General features: G+C 45.3%; 2 protein-coding genes across 8 annotated transcripts; both read right to left on the bottom strand.

Annotated features, from left to right (window-relative positions):
* Positions 1-406: 406 nt before the first annotated feature.
* On the bottom strand, positions 407-2,350 carry LOC125520813. Its single transcript, XM_048685844.1, has 2 exons — positions 611-2,350; positions 407-495 (listed from the first exon to the last, which is right to left on the bottom strand). The coding sequence occupies exon 1, from the start codon at positions 2,348-2,350 to the stop codon at positions 614-616; it is 1,737 nt and encodes a 578-aa protein (XP_048541801.1). The 3' UTR covers positions 407-495; positions 611-613.
* Positions 2,079-17,309, bottom strand: LOC125520810 (putative disease resistance protein RGA4). 7 transcript variants are annotated; one of them, XM_048685838.1, is made up of 6 exons: positions 17,132-17,309; positions 16,556-16,637; positions 14,549-14,850; positions 12,185-12,258; positions 11,468-11,996; positions 8,413-11,386 (listed from the first exon to the last, which is right to left on the bottom strand). In XM_048685838.1, exons 3-6 carry the CDS (start codon positions 14,552-14,554, stop codon positions 8,936-8,938), a joined length of 3,060 nt encoding a protein of 1,019 aa, XP_048541795.1. In that variant the 5' UTR covers positions 14,555-14,850; positions 16,556-16,637; positions 17,132-17,309; the 3' UTR covers positions 8,413-8,935. The 7 variants fall into 7 exon arrangements, with proteins under 7 accessions (XP_048541800.1, XP_048541799.1, XP_048541795.1 ...); XM_048685843.1 differs by lacking the exons at positions 8,413-11,386; positions 14,549-14,850 and adding an exon at positions 2,079-2,670; XM_048685839.1 differs by lacking the exon at positions 12,185-12,258.
* Between the last annotated feature and the right edge of the window lie 4,868 nt (positions 17,310-22,177).

Here is a 22,177-nt window from a genome sequence, read left to right as displayed (position 1 = left end):
ATCAGGAGTTAAGATCCAGTTAGATGTACATACCAGATTTGTGTACAGGAAGGTAGAAGGTTTCTGTTAATATAAATAATGCAGCATCGAAGTCTAAGTCATTTCTGAATTATGCTGTGGTAATATTTTGATTCTCACACCGGAACCACTTAGTAGACCATCGAATCTTTGAAGAGTAATGAAAATCCAAATGTACATGCAAAGCACGTAGAACACCTGCACAGAAAACCAAAAGAATTGGTGAATACATGACCAATTTCACGATTTTTGTCCAGGAAGAAAAACAAAGAAACTTCATAAAGCACTAACTGATAATCAGACCAGTTTTTTGAACATGTGAGAGAGAAGACAAGGGGAGTGGAGAAAAACAGGAGCAATGTTTTAAGTTAGATGTACTTACCAGATTTATGTACAAGAAGCTGGCCACAAGACCTTCATCTATGTGACAAGTGTACAAGGCTAGAAGAATGTACACGGGAACTCCAAGGCAGAGACCTGCACAGCAGATGAAAACAAGCAGTAATTAGACTATGTTGCACGGAAAAAATATCAAGGGTAATTGTGGGATCTGGGAAGCAATGGGGACAAACAAGGATGTAGCTTTTGTTACCTTTTATAAGTCTTGCAGTTGCAGGATTATTTTTGGGAAGGTTCCCACTAACTCCTCACACTGCTGTTTTAGCTCCGCGCTGCCACAATTCCAGACATTTAATTTTTGAAGTGATTTAGGGAGGCCATCCTCTGGTAGCGACCGGATAACCGGGCATGAGTAGACCGATAATTCCTTGAGGTTGGTGAGCTTTTGCAGCCCTGCAGGGAGGCTCTGAAGCTTGCTCAAGTTGCAAAACTTTAGTTTCTGGAGGGAGACGAGCAGGTGAAGGGCACCCTCTTGTTCCTTAGTAAAGCACTCCATCTCTTGGTTGCCAGAGAAGCACAGGATGCTGAGGGAGGAAGACAGGAGGTTGCAGATGGGCACAGATAAGAGTCTCATGGCATCATCCGTATAGAGCTCCTGCAGTTTGCATCCATTCATGGGCGAAACAAGCTGCTGCAGTTCCTGCTCTTTTCCTCTATTCCGGAGCTGCTGCTGTTGCAACTCCTGTTCACATCCAGCAAAGAATCCAGGGCTGCCAACAATGTTTAAATCTATGAGCTGTCCCCCGGCAGTAAGGAGAGGCCCCATGGTCCCCGTGCCTTCCACACCCTGAACACCAAGGTGTCGCAGAGAGGATGGAAAAGGGCAGCAGGATGAAGAACTCTTTGCGGATAGTATCTTTGGGCAGACTGAAATTTGTAGATTGTGGAGGGACCGCAGGGCCTGGAGCCCTCCTCCTGCTCCTCCTCTGGCCGGAAGAAAACTTGAAGGGGAGTCCACCAGGACCAGCTCTGGACAACTGTGGATGCCCAACACCTGCAGTGAGTCAGAGAGATGGGCAGGCAAGAGTAGCAGCCCAGAATCATCTTCATCTTTCTCATCCACCTCCGTAGCTGCTGCTGCTGATGTTGTTTGTTGCACATCCAACCCCACTGCTAGTTGTGTTATCTTTTCACATTCTACGATTTCCAATTGGGAGAGGCTTGGCAGGTGGGTGAGGAGCTCTGTCAATTCCCTCCCATATGATTCCTCGCCCTGGACCTCAAGATGCTCAAGGGGGTGCTGCCATTCCATATCACCCTCTGAAGCCTCTACAATCACACCATCTGAACCCTCTACCGTCAACATCTTCAGTGAGGTCAACAGCAGAAGGTGCCCTGACTGCAGAGGTGGGCCATTGTGAAGTACCAGACTTTCAAGGCATGCCAGCTTGTTGAATGCTACCACCTCATCTAAGCTCTGCAAATCATCCTTTCCAGTAATATTCAACATGCATCCAACGGGGGGATTTGTTGAGTAGTAAAGATTTTCCAGTAGCTTTACATCACTTATGCTCACAATACGCAGAGTTTCAGTCCATGGGATATGAGCCACTAACAACAGTTGTGGACACTTCTCTATCTGAAGCACTTGCAGTTTGGGAAACCAATCACTATTCCTGTCTTGATCTGATGGGTAAACAATCTGGCTTGCAAATGGCAACTGCAACAGTTTAGGGCACTCCTTTATAATCAATACTTGCAAAAGAGGAAACATATATTTTTTTCCAACCGGGCTCTCACCCCTTTCCATTAATTTTTCAATTAACGGAAATACAGCAGTTTGTATCCAAATCTGTCTTAGCAGTACAACCACCACACCTAACATAATGAGATAAAACGCCCAGAGCGCAGATGAAAACCGAAAGGGGAGAGCGAGTTGGCGCATCATCAGGAAACCCACCGCAGGATGATTCTGGAACGAACCATCCGCCATGGGATGAAAACCTGACGACACAAACAGCCACAGCTCAAACTAAGAACCCAAAAAGTCCCAGGATAGTGCAAGCTGGAACATTACTGTAACTAAACGGAGTAAAACTAGGAGATAAAAGACCCAGCGGGCATCCAACCCCAGTGGGAGATGACTAAGCAAAAGACCGGACGCATAACTTCATCATCCAATCTGGATCCCCTCGTTGTCTCCTAAGAGGAGCCTGCCTCGAGGAAACGATCTGTCCGCCAGAACAGCAGCCGCATGCGCTAGCCTCTTCACTCCGGCCTGAAGCTTCTCCCTATCTTCTCCCTTAAGCAGACCTGCCCAGTACAACAAGAATGAACAGGAAGTGAAGACAGCCTCTAAAGGCGAACGAACAGTATGATTATCAAAGGTAACTTTATTGCGGAGTATCCAAATCCCCCAGCATATCGCAGCAATAATCATCATATAAAAATGATTTCCGCCTAGAAAGAACTTATAGAGCCAAGCGAAACTTTGCCAAAGCGAGCGGGGGCAACATGACGCCCCAGCCGTCATGCCCAGCACCCCCCCCAAACTGAACGGGCAAGCGAGCATGTGAAAAACAAATGATTCGCAGTTTCCATGTTAGTGCAAAAGGAGCACATGGGATTCCCAGGCCAGTTCCTCGCACGCATATTGTCACGAGTAAGAACTGCATTCTGGAACAACTGCCAAAGAAAGATCTTAATTTTCAGAGGAATAGGTGCTTTCCACACCATCTTATAATTAGGGCCTGATAGATCTTTTTCCAACCATTTGTATAATGATTTAGTAGTAAATTTCCCTTTGTTGCCCCAGGCCCACAGAACTTTATCAGAAGAGGTGTTCAACGAGAGTTTTCTAGCTTCCGTAACCATCCAGTCCCACTGTTCTCCCAACACCCCAACCAATCTACGCCTAAAGACAAGAACATAATTGTTTGCCACCCAGGATGCAACAGTGCAATCTTGCTCCTGACATATACCAAACAAATCAGGAAAGTGATTTTTTAACACAATATTCTCGATCCACTGGTCATGCCAGACCCTAGCAAGGTTTCCACTCTCGATCACAATTTTTCTACCCGCCATATATGAGTCCTTGACTTTCATAATCGCTTTCCAACAGGGGGAATCTGAAAAGCGACTCTGTACGTTAGCCACAGTTTTGTTCCTGAGGTAGCGAGCTTTGACTATACGTTGCCAAAGCCCATCTCTCGTATCTAATTTCCACCACCACTTAGCTAATAAGGCAACATTTTGCTTATGGAGATCTTTAATACCTAGCCCTCCTATTTTTTCGATCGGCAAACTCTTGACCACTTAACCATATGGTAACCACGTTTCTTATTTTTTTCTCCTCCAAAAGAAACGTCTACGATGTTTATCAAGCTTCTCAATGAAAGTCTTTTTGAGAAGGAGCATTGACATGAGGAAGGAGGGAATTCCATCCAAACTAGATCCTAACAGCGTCAATCTGGCTCCAGAAGATGCCGCATAAGCTACCCAGGCATCAAGCTTTTTGATAATTTTACCATCAAGGAAGTCCAGATCCGCATTCCTGAGAGCAGAATATGTAACGGGGACTCCCAGATATTTCATAGGCAGAGTGCCCACTTGACAACCAAACATATTAGCATAAACCAAGTCAGTATCATTATCTCCCCCGATACTGAAAATCTCACTCTTTTCAAAGTTAATCTTAAGCCCTGACATAAGTTCGAAAAGATATAGCAAGAGTTTGATATTAACAGCTTTGTCAATGTCGTGCTCAAAACAAAGAACCGTGTCATCTGCATACTGGAGGATACTAACACCATTTTCAATAAGATCAGCAGCTAATCCTTTAATGAGACCATTCTTTTGAGCAGCGAGAACCATTTTGGTCAAGCAATCAGCTGCAATATTGAACAAGAAAGGAGAGTGAGGATCCCCCTGCCTCACCCCCTTGGCACTTTGGATGTACGGTCCCACCTCGTCGTTAATCTTGACACTAATCGTGCCATCTTTTAGGATTTGGGAGACCCATCCACACCACTTAGAGTTAAATCCACGCTTCTTATGACAATCAAGCAAGAAATCCCAATTGACTTTATCGTAAGCTTTCTCGAAGTCAAGTTTAAGGACCACTCCCACTTGTTTTTTGACATGGGTATAGTGCAGAATTTCGTGGAGGGATAGGATTCCATCCACTATTTGTCTCCCCTTAATAAAAGCATTTTGCTGGATACTAAACAGTTTATGCGCATATTTGCTAGCTCTAATGTCCATAGCTTTGGTGAGCAGTTTGTAAGGGCAACGGAGAAGACAAATAGGTCTATACTGCCGAATACTTTTAGCATCTGACGACTTAGGCAACAAAGTAATGATGCCATAGTTAAGTCTTCGAACATCTAGCTTGCCTGCATGAAACCATTCGAACAAGCATAGGAGATCACTGGCCACCACCTCCCAGCAGTGTTGATAAAATTCAGCAGGAATATCGTCTGGACCAGGGGCACGGTTAGATTTCATGTCGAACAGAGCATTTTTTATTTCCTCCAACGAGAAAGGACGGGTCAAGTCCTCGTTGTCCGCTGGAGAAATCAACTCTTCCTGAGACCACAAAGTGGCATCAATCTGACACCTGTTGCCAGGAGCCGGACCAAATAGGGTTTTATAATACTCAGTGGCATGGGCAAGTAAATTTTTAGTACCTTCAATAAGAGTGGACCCACACTCCAGGGAAATCATGGAATTTTTTCTACAACAACCATTCGCCACTTTATGAAAAAAATCAGTGTTGTTGTCCCCTTTCAATAACCACCTCTCATTAGAAAGTTGATGCCAGTGGAGTTCTTCTTCCACATACATATTATTCAGCTCAACTAGAATATCCAGCTTCCTAGTATAAGCGTCCCCGCATAAACCATCAGTTTCTTCCAGTTTCTCAAGCTCCTGCAATTCAAGCTTAATAATGTTCTTCCTGATCTTGTTATGACCAAACAAATTGGAGCCCCAGCCCTTAAAGAATTTCTTAATTCTCTTAAGTTTAATATTCAAGGAATCGATGGGGTTTAACGTATACACTGGCTTAGTCCAAATCTCAGCAACCAGAGGGAGAAAGTCTGGATTACTGAGCCAGGTGTTATCAAACTTAAAGCATCTGCTCCCCGGCGATCTAGATGAGGCATTCCCACCATCAACCAACAAAGGATTGTGGTCTGATATTTCTTTTGTCAACTTATAAACAGAAGCGAGAGGATATAAATCTTCCCAGTCAGGAGACATGAGAACTCTATCAAGTTTTTCTAGAGTCGGGTTTTTTTGTTTATTGGACCAGGTGTAACAACCATTAGTCATATAAATCTCTCTCAACCCAAGCAGGTGTATAACGGAGTTGAACACATCCGAGAAATGGGACATAGATGTTTTTTTGTTTTTTTCCCCACAATGTCTAATGATATTAAAATCTCCCCCAACTAGATACGGAATGTTTGTACTGTGACACATAGATGACAGTTCCGCAATGAATTCAGGCTTCTGTTCATCATGTGCCGCACCATAAACAATCATCAAAGCCCAGCTACAGTTCTTGCTCTTATTGAACAGGGTCAACTGTAGGATGTATTTACCACACTTGGTCATAAGGATATCAAACTTATCCTTGCTAATACTACACAGGATGCCACCTGATTTCCCCCTAGAGGGATTCCACTCCCAACGAAATTTATGATTCGGATCAATCTGTCTGAAAAATGCAGGATTATAGACCTTCTTCATAGTCTCTTGAAGGCCAATGAAATCTAAAGCATTGACATTGATCATGTCAATCAGGCAGGTGGACATACCTTTTTTTCCCACTCCTCTACAATTCCAAAAAACCCCTTTCATTTGTATCTTTCAGGTTTTCCTCTCGCTCTGGTAGGTCTGCCAGGATCCATAGCAGCCCTACCCATCTCGTTATTATGTTGACTTCTAGTCACAGGTCTACTGGACTTGTTAGGGGATATTACTATCACCGATTTCCTGCGATGATTTTTCTTTCTTTTTTTTTTAGACTGAACCAGGATGAATGGTTCGTCCATATTCCCACTATCATCATCCCATGTTAAAGAGAGGGGCACATCATTACCCAATCCATCATTGATAGTTATTTTCTGTGAATTAGCATCAATTTTTTCATGCAACGAATTTTTAGAGATTTCTAATTCACGCAGGATATCAACAGTAACAAAGTCATCATCAGGGATTTGCACTCCCATCAGAGCAGCACGCAATATAATAGCAGAATCAGATAAGGCAGAGAATTGATTTTTTGACTCGGACATATCCATACCTTCCAAATTACGCTTCCTCATTCTGTTTGCCGCCACATTCTCCACCCTCTCCAGCTTCTGCTTCTGTCTGTGTGGAACTTCTTTTTCACAACTCATGCAGTCATGGATTGGTGATCCAGAAGGGGATTCAACTGTATAGACACTACAGTTGTCTCCCCCTTCCACAGTTCCCTCCTCAAGAGGCACAATATGTGGAAGAGAAGGCCAAACCACATAGTCTGACAAAGGAGGAAAAGCATTCCCATAAGTACATTCATCACGACACACAAACAAAGGTGAGGGAGGAATAGGAGTAATCATCCCCCAAGCACCTTTATGTATGCTGTTCACATTGCTGTGATATTCATTTCTTTCATCTCTATCCAGATCTTCAGTCATTTTGTCACAGGAACTTTTATCAGATTGAGAGCCACAATAAGATGTTTTTTCAGCTGCATGTTCCCTGGCCATAGTCTCAATCAGAAGCTCTGTGGTGTTCCCTTCCTCACTATCCTCCTCTTCTTCACTCTCAACTACTGCAGGAAGCCTCTGTCTTCCCTTATCATAGTTCTGGGGAGGGGGGAAATTACCAGTCATGGAAGCACTAGTCTCCCCCTGCCCCGTTGAAGAAGCAGGATATGAATCCATCCTTGCTTTCTTGGGGACAGAAGGTGATGCACTGCTGTCCACAGCAGTATAGGCTTGACTTTTTTCAGTACCCATAGTCACAACTTTTTCTACTTCATAAAAGAAATCATATATTTGCTCTCCCAGCACTCCTTCAGCCGAAGGAGGGATTTTCTCAACATCTATGCAGCCAAGAAGAATTCTAGCATACTCTGGTTTATGCACAGTCGATTCATCCACCTCTAATGTAATCCCCACTAGAGCCCCGGCATAAGCCACATGTTCAATGCACCTTTTCTCTATGGGAATGTTGCGAACCCTAACCCACGCTTTTTCTAGCATGCCTTTAGCTCCAATCGAAGCGGTCCAAGGAGTAATGCATACCACAATATTCCCCTCTTTCAGCGGCAAGCGTTTCCCATAACAGCATGCTCTCTCAACTTCACTGGCATTACTGGCATTAGGAAATCGCATCACATATTGAGCAGGGCCAATAGAGCGGGCAGTACAACGCCATTTCTTTTTCCCAGGTTTTTTGGCAAATATAGCATTAAATTCCTGCTCAATATCCTTAACAGTAGCATCCCCTTCAACTACAGTAATCACCACATTATTGGTTTTTTCCACACTATGCTTAGCTGCACACATATCAGGTATATAAAAGAAACCCTGACCAGGAGATTGAAAACCACACATGAAGGGGATACACTCCCAAGGCCTCAGAACTTGGCAAAGTTGGGCCATATGACCTAGTTTGTTGCACTTATCACAGCGAATGGTATGGCAACGAGGAGCGAAATGACCTGGGAGAGAGCAATTGATGCAGAGCTCGGTGTTGCCCTTGGTCGCCACATGCCCAGATGTTGGTGGTGGAGGCGGTTCCTTGGCGCCCGCCATCTTCTCCTTGCTCGAATCACTCATGGCCCGAGCGGCAGCTTCCCATCTGTCAGCAACTTCACCACCACCAGATCTCGAATCCCCCGACGTCGCCGGTGGCAGATCTGGCCGCTGCCATACCATATGACGAGACTGGTTTGACAGCGGAGCCTTGCGACCGCCACCGAATCCACCCCGCGCAGTGTTGTCGCGCCATCCGCCAGATCTCCCCCCACCACGATCACCCATCACGGTGCGCGGCACGCTCCCTGCCTACTCAGCCCCAGCAACTTGGGCGGAGGATCGAACGTCGCCGCCAGCCTTGCCCCTCCACCAGCCAAAGGAATCAGGAGGGGATGGATTGGGGATGCAAACCCTAGGACGCTCCCATAGGTGCTTGAAGAGGGGAGCGAGGTGTGCGTCTCGCGTAGTTGGGGTAGGTGGGGAAAGTGAAGCAGCTCCCCTCGTCTCCTCCGCACTAGAAGGCTCCACACCAGATCCGGTGCTGGGTCCCGCCTGGCGGTCAGGTGGCCATGGAGCTGTTCCCACGCGTCCTGCCGCCATTAGCGGATGGTTGGTGAGGGACGGGGCCACCCCGGGCCGGTCCACGCTCGCCTGTATCTTCGTACGCCCCTCGTGCACCTCGCCATGGACCGTGCACGTCTCCGTAGATCGCGCCCGAATTCTCGCAAAGTGACACGGTAGCGAGACAATGTCGCCGACGTCGATGAACTCCCCCGCCCGGAGAAAACGCGCATCCACCGTGACTCCGCGGTCATCGATCAGAATAATACGAAGAGCATCCCGCCGGAGCACCAGCTCGCCGTCATGGAACGTGAGCGAGCGCAGCTGCAGATCGGCAGCGTACAAAACGCGCCATCTCTCGTCAGATGTGTCGCCCTGTGAGTCGCGTGAGCACGACGCGCGGCACGACATGTCAAAAGAGGAAACATATGATCCGCATCCTGTGATGCTACCCATTTGCCAAAACTTTCCAAGCCAACAAGCTCAAGCCTTATTAGCCTGCAAAGGCTTTGCTCTATAACAAACTCCTCCATTGCGGGAATATGCTCCAATATTACTTTACCAAGGCCCCACATCTTCCCCAAAGGAGGGAGACATTGCCAAGAAACACCAGAAAGATGAAGAGATTCAACAGTGACCTTATCACCCAGCCATGTTGGAAAAGAAGAGCCTTTGTGCCCTCTGATGCACAACTCCTGAAGATATCTATGTGGTTGAAGGTTCTCAAGGACAACTGCTTCCACGCCAGGCTCCGTATTAGACCGCTCACTATCCCAATCTAATGTTAACTTCTCCAAGTGGATTTTCTCTCCCAGGTTTGTTTTGGCTGCTTCTTCTTTAGTGTGTATATTCTCAAGGTTATAGATGCCAAGCTCACTTAGTTCAGTCAAATGCTCTAGTTGACTTGGCTCAAATCCTTCACTTTTTTTATTTACTCTAAATACCCACAACCCTGCTAAGAGTCTGAGTTTTCCCACATTAAAAATATCAGAATGCAACTCATCCCTCGGAGTATAAAGATGACGCATGTTTACAAGGTTGCTCAACTCTTTGGGCAAATGACAATTCTGGCACCATAACCCTAGATGCAAAATCCTTAAATGATAAAATCTAGAAATGGTAAGTAGTAAATGCATCTCCCTCTCACACTTTGTCCCCAGATATAGGTACCGTAGATGAACAAGTGCTGAAAAGTTGTGTGATATGGACTCCACAGAAAATGAGATTTTGTCCAAACGGAGAACCCGAAGAGCATTTGCTTCCCTAAATAAATCACCCAGAATGCTGACAAAGCTTTCTTCCATTTCTCCAAATAACATCAAAGTATGCAACTGTTTAACCTTCAAACTTGTCTTCAGTTTTCTCAATTGCCTCTGAAGGTTTTCAAGAGAAATTTTATCAACACCATCCATGATTATAGACAAGTGATGGATGTTTGGATGAATTTCTTCTAATATGACACTAGAATGATGCACATTAAGACATTCATGAGATGCAACTTGCAATGCTAAATCATGTAGCAGGTCATGCATAACATAACATGGACGGCCATCATCACTCTCCTCTTTGAAAAATCCACATGCCACCAGATCTTTTAAATTGTTCGAACCTATATGTTCAAGTGTTTGGTTTGGAGCACCAGGTTGTAAGATACCTAGTCCTATCCACAACTTGATTAGCTGGGTGGCACTATACTTGTAATCTTCAGGAAACAATGCAGAAAAGGAGAAACATTGTTGCTGTTGGAAAGGAAGATGGTCATAACTAAGTTTCAATGCAGGCATAATGGCATTGGCATCAGTCTGTGTCTCCCATTCTTTACTTTCTAAGACCCTTCTCCAATGATGCAAACTAAGGTCTTTACTTAACAATGTACCAACTGTTTTTGCAGCAAGAGGGGAGCCCCTTAGTTTTTCCATTATCTTATTTCCAATCTCGAGCAAAAAATACTGATCACTTCTAACGGGCTCATTGCCAAAGACAAATGCAAGGAATAGCTTCCTAAATTCTTCAGATTCTAACCCTTGCAATTCTATATGGTTAGTTGTTCCAACCATCTTTGTTATTTTTGGAAACCTAGTTGTGACCAGAATCATGCTACCCATTGCTTGTGATGTTTTGAGTGGCAACAATAACCTTCTCCAATCATCCCCATGACTAAACTCCCATATATCATCCAGTACAAGCAAAAACCTTTTAGACTTTAATCTTTGTTCAATCAGTTCCTCAAGCCTACCATCCTTTTCCCCTTCAACCCGAGGGATGTATGTTTTAATCTCTTCTAACAGCTTGTTCAAATTGAAACTGAGTGACACACATACCCAAATAACAACTTGGAAATGATTTTGAACTTGCTGGTTTCTGTATATGTGTTGTATCAGAGTTGTTTTTCCAATTCCCCCTGGACCAACAATCGGAAGCACAGTTAGATCACTGCTAAGGTATTTACCCTTGGTCATATCATGTATGATGGTATCCATGATATGGTCCCTTCCATACAATTTTGGCTCTATACTTTGACCCGTAGTAATGGGACGACTCTGGGAAACATCTGGAATAGTTATACGGTCACAACTCGGCAGAATCTGAGTAACCTCTTTACGCACAGGCTGCAATTGCTCTACAATGTGCCTCATCCTTTCAGAGAAATCAACCCTATTAAAACCCAGCATTGGTGTTTCTCTCTGTGGAGCACCACAAAGAGTTGGCTGGACAGAACAATCATCATGAGCATGTGGGGAAGATGAGCAATGGACAAGTTTATCAAGCTTGGGCGTGCATACACTAACCTCTTGATTGGCATTTGGCGTTGAGGATGAATTGCCGCGTGGCCTCTGCCTAGCACGTGGCCAAGCACAACAGCTTGCCCGCTGTCCTGCATCTTCTCCAGAATCACCTGTAGGGTTAGCAGCAGACCAGTAGCATGAAGATACAAATGTCAGTTTGCCAACAGCTTTGGCGGTGTGACGAGCGTTGAGCGCGAGGTCGCGGACACCGCCCTTGGCATGCTGGTCCGCAGCATCGTAAGTGCCGTGGAGCTCATCGTGGATGCGGAAGTAGTCAAGCTCATCCAACAAGTCCTCGGCAGAGAGCGCCGAGTCACGCAGCTTCCCCAGGAGCTCCTGCATGCCCCGGCCATCGACCTTCTTGTGGCTGGCGGTTTCAAGGGTGGCCTTCACGAGCAGCAGCTCCATCCTCAAGGCCTCGATGTTGATACCCAAGTTCTTGGTGGCACCCCAAGCCTCCAGCAGGCCATCAGCAACAGGGGCCAGCGCCTTGCCCACCACCCATTGCGCCGCGCTGAGGAGCGCATCCATCCTGTGGCGATGTATTTAGGATTAGTGATGTAGCGATGAATCAACATAAATTCATTAGGGTTGATGCAACATATCAGTAAATGATAGTATGATATTCGCTAGTCAGTACAGAGGAAATTAATTATACTTGTAAGTCATTGCTAGCAAGTCTAAGGAGGGGCAGGAGAACAACGAATAAAAAGCACTTACGTAAACACACGGGAGGGGTAGCGCCTGCCGTCCAGCCGGCGCACGTCGTGGAGGCAGTCGCCGGCGAGGGATATCTGGATGAGAGTTGTGTTGCTCAGCTGAGGACAGAGGGTGGAAATATGGTGCATTAACTGCGAGAGGGAGGGAAGATATATAGAGAGACGAGCAGATGGTACTGATAGGCTGATAGCTCCAACGGCCGGGTCTGATGACTAATCGCAGCCAGCAAGGCACCAACACTCATGGATCAACTACCGATATATGCATATATGCATGGGACTGTATGCTGGACTTAGTTAATTAGGTCCGTCCAACGTGGCTGTCTGCTAGTGTAAAGCATCCCCAACCCATGGAGTAACACCGTCAAAACAATACGCGTTCTCGGCTTCAGATCTGGTGCCGGTCGCTAGACCGGTCCTCAAAACCTGAGTGGCAGACACGTGACATCGCTAAAGCATCCCATTGGGCAAAACAAAGCAAAGCCTCGGATCTCACCAGTTTGCCAGGGCAACATCTATCATATGTAAGTAATGTAGGGGCTTGATTTCTGTCAAGTTGTGTGTTAAAACTCCATATTCATCTCTGCTCGAAAGCTAGTAGAGGCATAGCATCCCATGGAGCCAAACTTATCACTGCCAATAAACCATCCCATGGAGCATAGCATCCTATGGAGCTACACTAAAAACGAACAAGAAAGTTTTGGACTACTTAGTTATTTAGCATGGTTCGGGCATGCGTGTGGATGGATCAACTACCGATGTATGCATACAATCAGCCAGAATTGGTTAATTGCACTCCATCCAATGCTACTCTCTGCTAGCGTAAAGAGCATTTCCATCGAGTAATACTACTCGGCTACAGTTCTCGGGCCACTGTCGTTAAGGCGCGTGCACGTGCATCAACCTGTGCGTGGCTGACAGCACGTGACATCGCTAAAGCATCCCATTGGGCGAAAGAAAACAAAAGCCTCATATCTTGCGCGCTAAACTAATCGCTGGCCCATGCCGCTCCACCATAAAAATTCGTACCAGCGGCTTCAGATCTCGCGCTGGCCGGTGGATGACCAGTGGTGTCGCGGTCTTCAAGGTTCAGCGTTCCTAGGCAACGCTGTCCTGATCAGCCGGTCCAAGACAAGCAGCATCAGTACTGCAGGTTTGGCAAGGTAGAGAGATTGTTATATAGTAATCTGTATTGGAATATTTACACGTATATCAGACTGATCCTACCAGCTAGGCACTCGACATACGCATAGACAGATAGCTTACTTGTATGCAGTAATGTAGGATCTTGATTTCTGTCAAGTTGTGTGTTAAAACTCTATATTCATCTCAGCTGGAAACTAGTAGAGCCAATGAAACAGAGAGAGGCGTACCTCTGGATTGTTAGTGGAGCAGTAGTTGGATCATACAGACTCTTAGTATTTGCTTAGCTAGCCATCGTTGTTAGTTTTATCTCTTGTGGGCATACCCTGTAGTGGTCAATTAGCTCTTGCGTCATCTGTTCAAAATTGCAGGTGGGGTGGGTCGACCACCAATAGGCGTGGAAGCTGAATTAAATAATTCAACCTGGCAGTGAGCTAATTAACTCTATCTAATGCAGCTCTCTGCTAGTCTTTATTACATTCTGTAGTTGGTTCACTAGCTCCATACAACGTTGTTGTCTGCTAACGTTCTGGTGCAGATTATGTATGACGAGATGCGATGGTGTAGCATCCTATAAAAACAATTCTCAGCTTTAGATCTCGTGCTGGTGGTCGGTCAGTGGTGTCGCAGTCTTCAAGTCACATGCGTTCAAACAGCATCAAGTAGCATGCCATTGGTGAGAGAAAACACAGCCTAATTAAGATTTCGCGCACTGTAAATTTAAAAGGACGCCCAGCTTTTCAAGTCCCCCTCGGCTGCTTATTTTACTGTTTCTCCCTCTCTTTTCTCCTGGTTGGTTTGTGTAGGCAAAAATAGTTGTCTCCGGATCAAGAAAAAAAAATGACAAATGGCCGGTGAAGATGGGGAAGACAACAGGAAGCTCAACAATGGAGAAAAGGAATGACCAGGGCCGTCTTTCATGGGATTGTGTCCGTTTTAATCTATTCTACAGTTTGTAACCATGAGTACTAGTTAACTGGAATAATACTAGCTAGCTGTTTTAAGCAGGCTGTCCAAGGTACCTAAATTGAAATAGTGAGCTGTGATATAGCTTATCTATTATGCTGATGAATCATTGTGTTTCAGTTGGTAATTCCACATGGCTCTAACCCTAGAATACCAAGGTGCTTTTAAAAAAAATCCATTGTCAGAAAAGTGTTGTTGAACCAATCACGGGAGACGACATGACTGCTACTGGAGTGAGTGTTAGGAGGAAGGATACCTGCATCGATGGCTAGGACGATTGCGAGGAAGTGAGATTTGCCGGCGGCCGGGGAATCCAACGGTGGCAGCACGGCTGAAATTTGTCCAAAATTTGCCAAATTTGACCAAAATATGTTTTTTTTTGGCCGAAAGGGACTACCCGCCCCAAGCCGAGATGGCTGAAATCTGATATTTTCGCCCGAAAATCAAATCTCTGCCAGCCCCTACATACAGATCCATCACTAGTTGGATAAGTTTTGCACATAACTAGTTGAGCAGCACGTAATCCTCGGCATAACTGATGTCCTGATTTAGTGATGCCTGGTCAGAACAAAAACACTACTTTGTGTTAGAAGTTAAAACTTGAACATAAAGGCGATAGTTGACAATGGAAGTTTGAGAGTAAGTTTTTGTATGTATTAGCGATCACAGTGAAGAAAGTTTGACCACTCACATTCTAAATATCATATGTTTCAGAATGGGGGTACTAGTGCCGAACGTATATTCATTAGAACCAAATTCCACACCTCGATGGCTTATTACATGGACATAATTGAACTGACATTCCATACAATTCAACTACAAAACTTGTTAATCTACTTAAAGATAGCATCCAGCATTGCCATGAGAAACAGCACGATTGTGTTCACATGCAAACCCTGCCAGCGGACAAAAAAAAAATGGTACCATTTACTGTAACTGAAAGTCAATTGCTTCTCTAACGCGATAACAAGTAGTTTAGTGTGAATATCCTGACCCTTGATAGCAATGAGCATAGTTAAAAAAAAAGCTGCAAAATTCTGGACCAGTTGCATAAGCATTGACAATTGTACAGCCAAACAAACATTAACCCAGAGATGAACCAATTGTACACATTTTGTTTACATTAGAAGTGAAGATAAGAGAGATGTGTATTGTTCAGAAACTAAGAGAACAAGAATTTCAATACTCTATAGTACAAGAGCATTGCAGCATACCAATTAGAAAAGACGATAAGAGATATGTGTATTGTTCTACTAGTATGGAGTTGCCACAGGCTGCACACATTAGTTTACTCCCCCTCTCTTAGTAAAGCATCCTATGGAGCAACACTATATAACAATACCCGGCTTCAGATCCCGCGCTGGTGGCCAGCCGGTGATGTCACGGTTTTCAAGGAGCACACATTTCAACTTGTACATGACAAACAACGCTAAAGCGTCCAGTATAATGATATTGGGCAAAACAAAACAAAGCCTCAGAGTTCGTGCTGGTGGCCTGTCCGTGGTGTCATGGTTTTCAAGGCGCACACATTTCAACCTGTACATGACAGACGACGCTAAAGCCTCCAGTATAATGACATTGGCCAAACAAGACAAAGGCTCAGAGTCCGCGCCGTGTGAATGAACGTGATAAGCAAATACTGGCAGTATTCAGTAGGATGCCAAGAGTATTGAATCTCCACCAGCTGCTTACTTTACGGTTTCACCCTCTCTTTCTCCGTTGATTATAGGGAAAAAAAATAGTTGTCTACAGGGAAGAAAAAAACAAGTGGTTGGTGAAAAATCGGGGAAGACAGTAGGAAGCTCGACGAGGAATAAGCAGGGGCTCCGATTAATGGGATTTCAGCCTTTTTAGTCTGTTCTGTAGTAAGTTGCAACTTGTAACCATGCACGCCTAGGAGATTACTACTACTAGTACTACTACTACTACTACTACTTAGTTAACTGTAATGATAGTATCTATGGTCAGGATATTCACATACCTAGATTGACACAGTGAGATGTGATGCTAACATTAGAATACCCCATATATGCAATCGTCTCAATTTATTCAAACAGCAAAAACTAATCCGTCGATTATTTATCCCATCAGGGTGGGTGATTGAGTAGGACAAACAGAACAAACATTTTACTAGTAGAGTAAATAAAGAAATCCGATCTACCTTTATATAAGTTGTTGCTTGCGGACAGAGGTGAGGAATATGTACTAAGGTGGTCGCTGGTGGTGAGTGAGGGAGAAGATGACGGGCTTTGGGTTTTCTTACCTCCATTCCAAGGCGGGACACGCCTGAATCTGAATGTATGCAAAAGTAGACCATCACTTTCTGATCTGACTGAAAGTAAAGCCTGAAAAAAAACACGATAGGAGGTCGAGGGATTAACTTTCTGTTTGTAATGAATTAACTATTATACGGACAAGCTTGGCACGGTAACTCTGAAGCAAGGAAAGCTCAACTGACTGTTGAAGTAGTATGAGAATATCAATGGCCTGCACTAATCGCGTACGTACTCAGTAAGTTTGCATCGCCAGGTTCAACCGAGGGGAAATATTTCTCTATAAATTGGCGAAACTGGTAATACCAAGTTCAATCAGCACTCATTAACTGCAGCGCAAGTCACACCGGAAAGGCGACGAGCGCACGGTAACAGCACCGATTGATTCGAACAGTAAAACTAATCCATCCGAAAAATTTCGCCACTAAAGAAGCGCGTGGGAATGGAGCGCGGCGCCGCGGCCACTCAATTCCCCAATAGCAGAGGAACAAAAATGGGAATCCTACGAGCTTCCGCGTTATCTTGAGTGCATCGGAGAAACTGGAGAGGGGTAGGGGAAAAGATACCTGCGGCGACGGCAAGGGGGGCCACAGGGAAGCGGCGGACGTCGCCGCTGGCCGCGTCCGCGGATGCCGTGCCGGTGCTGGGAGTAGCGGCGGGCAGGGGAGCCACCGCAGCGCAGCGCTGAGAGCGGCGGCGTCCACCTCCATCGACCACGGATAAACTCTAGCGCAAAACTGTATTTTTATTTATTTTTACAGTTAAAAAACAACCTTTACTACGGAAAATCGTTGTGGAGCCCGTTTCTTGTAAGAAAAATCGAAAAATAACTTGTTAAGTTTCAAAGAATTTATATGAACGCTTGTGTTTCAAAGAATTCACAGCCGAATAATACATGATAGTAAGTGACTCATTAACAAAGCAGCAAAGCCCAAAATAACCGGACAACATATACGCATACGACTACACAGCTGAGAGATAATATAGGCATACGAGACTGGAATGCCACGACACAACCTAGGACACCTAAACTCCACAACAACACCATCAGGAGGAGGAGTGGCGTAAAGCGTCGTCTGCTGCCAAATCCGAAGCGGACTAAGGTCTTCACCATATACCTTGACACAGAGAGAAGAACCACAACTTATCCTCAAGACGCGCTGCACCAAAGTGCGGGGATTTCGCTTGGCAGCTCACTTGTGCCATGTGAGGCACCCAGGGCACCCGAAGCATGCAACAACCTCCACATCCGGATCCGGGATGCACTCCTTCCAAGGACAAGGAGCCAGCCCCAGTCACCCATCGCTACACCCTTATCGTCCACGCGGTCAAAGAGGCATATCCACCACCACCGACATGGTGCCCGCCACCCTGGCATCCAAGGTCAGAGACACCATAGCCTACGACATCACCACGCACCAGCCACGGTAGGAGGAGCAGAAGTGCTCCATCCAATCCTAGCCCGGTATTAGTGAAGGAAATATGCCCTAGAGGCAATAATAAAGTTATTATTTATTTCCTTATATTATGATAAATGTTTATTATTCATGCTAGAATTGTATTAACTGGAAACATAATACATGTGTGCATACATAGACAAACAGAGTGTCACTAGTATGCCTGTACTTTGACTAGCTCGTTAATTAAAGATGGTTATGTTTCCTAACCATAGACATGAGTTGTCATTTGATTAACGGGATCACATCATTAGGAGAATGATGTGATTGACATGACCCATTCCGTTAGCTTAGCACACGATCGTTTAGTATGTTGCTATTGCTTTCTTCATTACTTATACATGTTCCTATGACTATGAGATTATGCAACTCCCATTTACCGGAGGAACACTTTGTGTGCTACCAAACGTCACAACGTAACATGGTGATTATAAAGGTGCTTTACAGGTGTCTCCGAAGGTACATGTTGGGTTGGCGTATTTCGAGATTAGGATTTGTCACTCCGATTGTCGGAGAGGTATCTCTGGGCCCTCTCGGTAATGCACATCACTTAAGCCTTGCAAGCATTGCAACTAATGAGTTAGTTGCGGGATGATGTATTACGGAACGAGTAAAGAGACTTGCCGGTAACGAGATGGAACTAGGTATTGAGATACCAGCAATCGAATCTCAGGCAAGTAACATACCGATGACAAAGGGAACAACGTATGTTGTTATGCAGTCTGACCGATAAAGATCTTCGTAGAATATGTGGGAGCCAATATGAGCATCCAGGTTCCGCTATTGGTTATTGACCGGAGACGTGTCTCGGTCATGTCTACATAGTTCTCGAACCCGTAGGGTCCGCACGCTTAACGTTACGATGACAGTTTTATTATGAGTTTATGTGTTTTGATGTACCGAAGGTTGTTCGGAGTCCCGGATGTGATCACGGACATGACGAGGAGTCTTGAAATGGTCGAGACATGAAGATTGATATATTGGACGACTATATTCGGACACCGGAAGTGTTCCGGAGAAGTTTCGGATAAAACCGGAGTGCCGGAGGGTTATCGGAACCCCGGGGGAACTAATGGGTGACGATGGGCCTTAGTGCAGAGAGAGGGGGCGGCCAGGGAGGGCCGCGCGCCCCCTCCCCCTCTAGTCCGAATTGGACTAGGAGAGGGGGGACGGCGCCCCCCTTTCCTTCTCCCTCTCCCTCTCCTTCCTTCCCCCTCTCTCCCTTTAGGTGGAAACCTACTAGGACTTGGAGTCCTAGTAGGATTCCCGTCTTGGTGGCGTGCCATAGAGGGCCGGCCGGCCTCCCCCTTGCTCCTTTATATACGGGGGCAGGGGCACCCCTAAAGACACAACAATTGATCTGTTTGATCTCTTAGCCGTGTGCGGTGCCCCCCTCCACCATAGTCCACCTCGATAATACTATAGCGGTGCTTAGGCGAAGCCCTGCGTCGGTAGAACATCAACATCGTCACCACGCCGTCGTGCTGACGAAACTCTCCCTCAACACTCGGATGGATCGGAGTTCGAGGGACGTCATTGGGCTGAACGTGTGCTGAACTCGGAGGTGCCGTACGTTCGGTACTTGATCGGTCGGATCGTGAAGACGTGCGACTACATCAACCGTGTTGGGCTAACGCTTCCGCTTTCGGTCTACGAGGGTACGTGGACAACACTCTCCCCTCTCGTTGCTATGCATCACCATGATCTTGCGTGTGCGTAGGAATTTTTTGAAATTACTACGTTCCCCAACAGTGGCATCCGAGCCTGGTTTTATGCATTGATGTTATATGCACGAGTAGAACACAAATGAGTTGTGGGCGATATAAGTCATATTGCTTACCAGCATGTCATACTTTGGTTCGGCGGTATTATTGGATGAAGCGGCTCGGACCGACATTACGCGTACGCTTACGCGAGACTGGTTCTACCGACGTGCTTTGCACACAGGTGGCTGACGGGTGTCAGTTTCTCCAACTTTAGTTGAACCGAGTGTGGCTACGCCCGGTCCTTGCGAAGGTTAAAACAGCACCAACTTGACAAACTATCGTTGTGGTTTTGATGCGTAGGTAAGAACGATTCTTGCTAAGCCCGTAGCAGCCACATAAAACTTGCAACAACAAAGTAGAGGACGTCTAACTTGTTTTTGCAGGGCATGTTGTGATGTGATATGGTCAAAACGTGATTCTATATTTTATTGTATGAGATGATCACGTTTTGTAATTGAGTTATCAGCAACTGGCAGGAGCCATATGGTTGTCGCTTTATTGTATGCAATGCAGTCGCCCTGTAATGCTTTACTTTATCACTAAGCGGTAGCGATAGTCGTAGAAGCATAAGATTGGCGAGATGACAACGATGCTATGATGGAGATCAAGGTGTCGCGCCGGTGACGATGGCGATCATGACGGTGCTTCGGAGATGAAGATCACAAGCACAAGATGATGATGGCCATATCATGTCACTTATATTGATTGCATGTGATGTTTATCTTTTATGCATCTGATCTTGCTTTGATTGACGGTAGCATTATAAGATGATCTCTCACTAAATTTCAAGATAAAAGTGTTCTCCCTGAGTATGCACCATTGCCAAAGTTCGTCGTGCCCAGACACCACGTGATGATCGGGTGTGATAAGCTCTACGTCCATCTACAACGGGTGCAAGCCAGTTTTGCACACGCCGAATACTCGGGTTAAACTTGACGAGCCTAGCAAATGCAGATATGACCTCGGAACACTGAGACCAGAAGGTCGAGCGTGAATCATATAGTAGATATGATCAACATAGTGATGTTCACCATTGAAAGCTACTCCATTTCACGTGATGATCGGTTATGGTTTAGTTGATTTGGATCACGTGATCACTTAGAGGATTAGAGGGATTTCTTTCTAAGTGGGAGTTCTTAAGTAATATGATTAATTGAACTTAAATTTATCATGAACTTAGTACCTGATAGTATTTTGCTGGTCTATGTTTGATTGTAGATAGATGGCCCGTGCTGTTGTTCCGTTAAATTTTAATGCGTTCCTTGAGAAAGCTAAGTTAAAAGATGATGGTAGCAATTACACGGACTGGGTCCGTAACTTGAGGATTATCCTCATTGCTGCACAGAAGAGTTACGTCCTGGAAGCACCGCTGGGTGTACCACCTGCGCCAGCAACTGTAGACATTGTGAATGCCTGGCAGTCGCGTGTTGATGACTACTCGATAGTTCAGTGTGCCATGCTTTACGGCTTAGAACCAGGACTTCAACGACGTTTTGAATGTCATGGGGCATATGAGATGTTCTAGGAGTTGAAGTTAATATTCCAGAAGAATGCCCGGATTGAGAGATATGAAGTCTCCAATAAGTTCTATAGCTGCAAGATGGAGGAGAATAGTTCTGTCAGTGAGCATATACTCAAGATGTCTGGGTATTGTAATCACTTGATTCAACTCAGAGTTAATCTTCCGGATGATAGCGTCATTGACAGAATTCTCCAATCACTTCCACCTAGCTACAAGAGCTTCGTGGTGAACTATAATATGCAAGGGATGGACAAGACAATTCCCGAGTTCTTCGCAATGCTAAAAGCTGCGGAGGTAGAAATCAAGAAGGAGCATCAAGTGTTGATGGTCAACAAGACCACTAGTTTCATGAAAAAGGGCAAAGGGAAGAAGAAGGGGAACTTCAAGAAGAAAAGCAAGCAAGTTGCTGCTCAGGAGAAGAAACCCAAGTCTGGACCTAAGCCTGAGACTGAGTGCTTCTACTGCAAGCAGACTGGTCACTGGAAGCGGAACTGCCTCAAGTATTTGGCGGATAAGAAGGATGGCAAGGCGAACAAAGGTATATGTGATATACATGTTATTGATGTGTACCTTACTAATGCTCGCAGTAGCACCTGGGTATTTGATACTGGTTCTGTTGCTAATATTTGCAACTCGAAACAGGGACTACGGATTAAGCGAAGATTGGCTAAGGACGAGGTGACGATGCGAGTGGGAAATGGTTCCAAAGTCGATGTGATCGCGGTCGGCACGCTACCTCTACATCTACCTTCGGGATTAGTTTTAGACCTGAATAATTGTTATTTAGTGCCAGCGTTGAGCATGAACATTATATCTGGATCTTGTTTGATGCGAGACGGTTATTCATTTAAATCAAAGAATAATGGT

This window comes from Triticum urartu, chromosome 7, assembly GCF_003073215.2.
Source record: "Triticum urartu cultivar G1812 chromosome 7, Tu2.1, whole genome shotgun sequence".
NCBI lineage: Eukaryota > Viridiplantae > Streptophyta > Magnoliopsida > Poales > Poaceae > Triticum > Triticum urartu.
The sequence above is the reverse complement of the archived record's forward strand: the minus strand, read 5'-3'. Positions and strand labels throughout refer to the sequence as shown.

Excerpts from the sequence above, each read along its gene's own strand:
- LOC125520813 (XM_048685844.1), bottom strand. The coding sequence starts at position 2,350 with ATGGCGGATGGTTCGTTCCAGAATCATCCTGCGGTGGGTTTCCTGATG.
- LOC125520810 (XM_048685837.1), bottom strand. The coding sequence starts at position 16,609 with ATGGTCTACTTTTGCATACATTCAGATTCAGGCGTGTCCCGCCTTGGA. Across the intron at positions 12,259-16,555 it reads TGTCCCGCCTTGGAATGGAG|ATATCCCTCGCCGGCGACTG; the intron begins GTAAGAAAACCC and ends ACTCTCATCCAG. Across the intron at positions 11,387-11,467 it reads CGCCAAATGCCAATCAAGAG|CCAACTCTTTGTGGTGCTCC; the intron begins GTTAGTGTATGC and ends TGTTCTGTCCAG.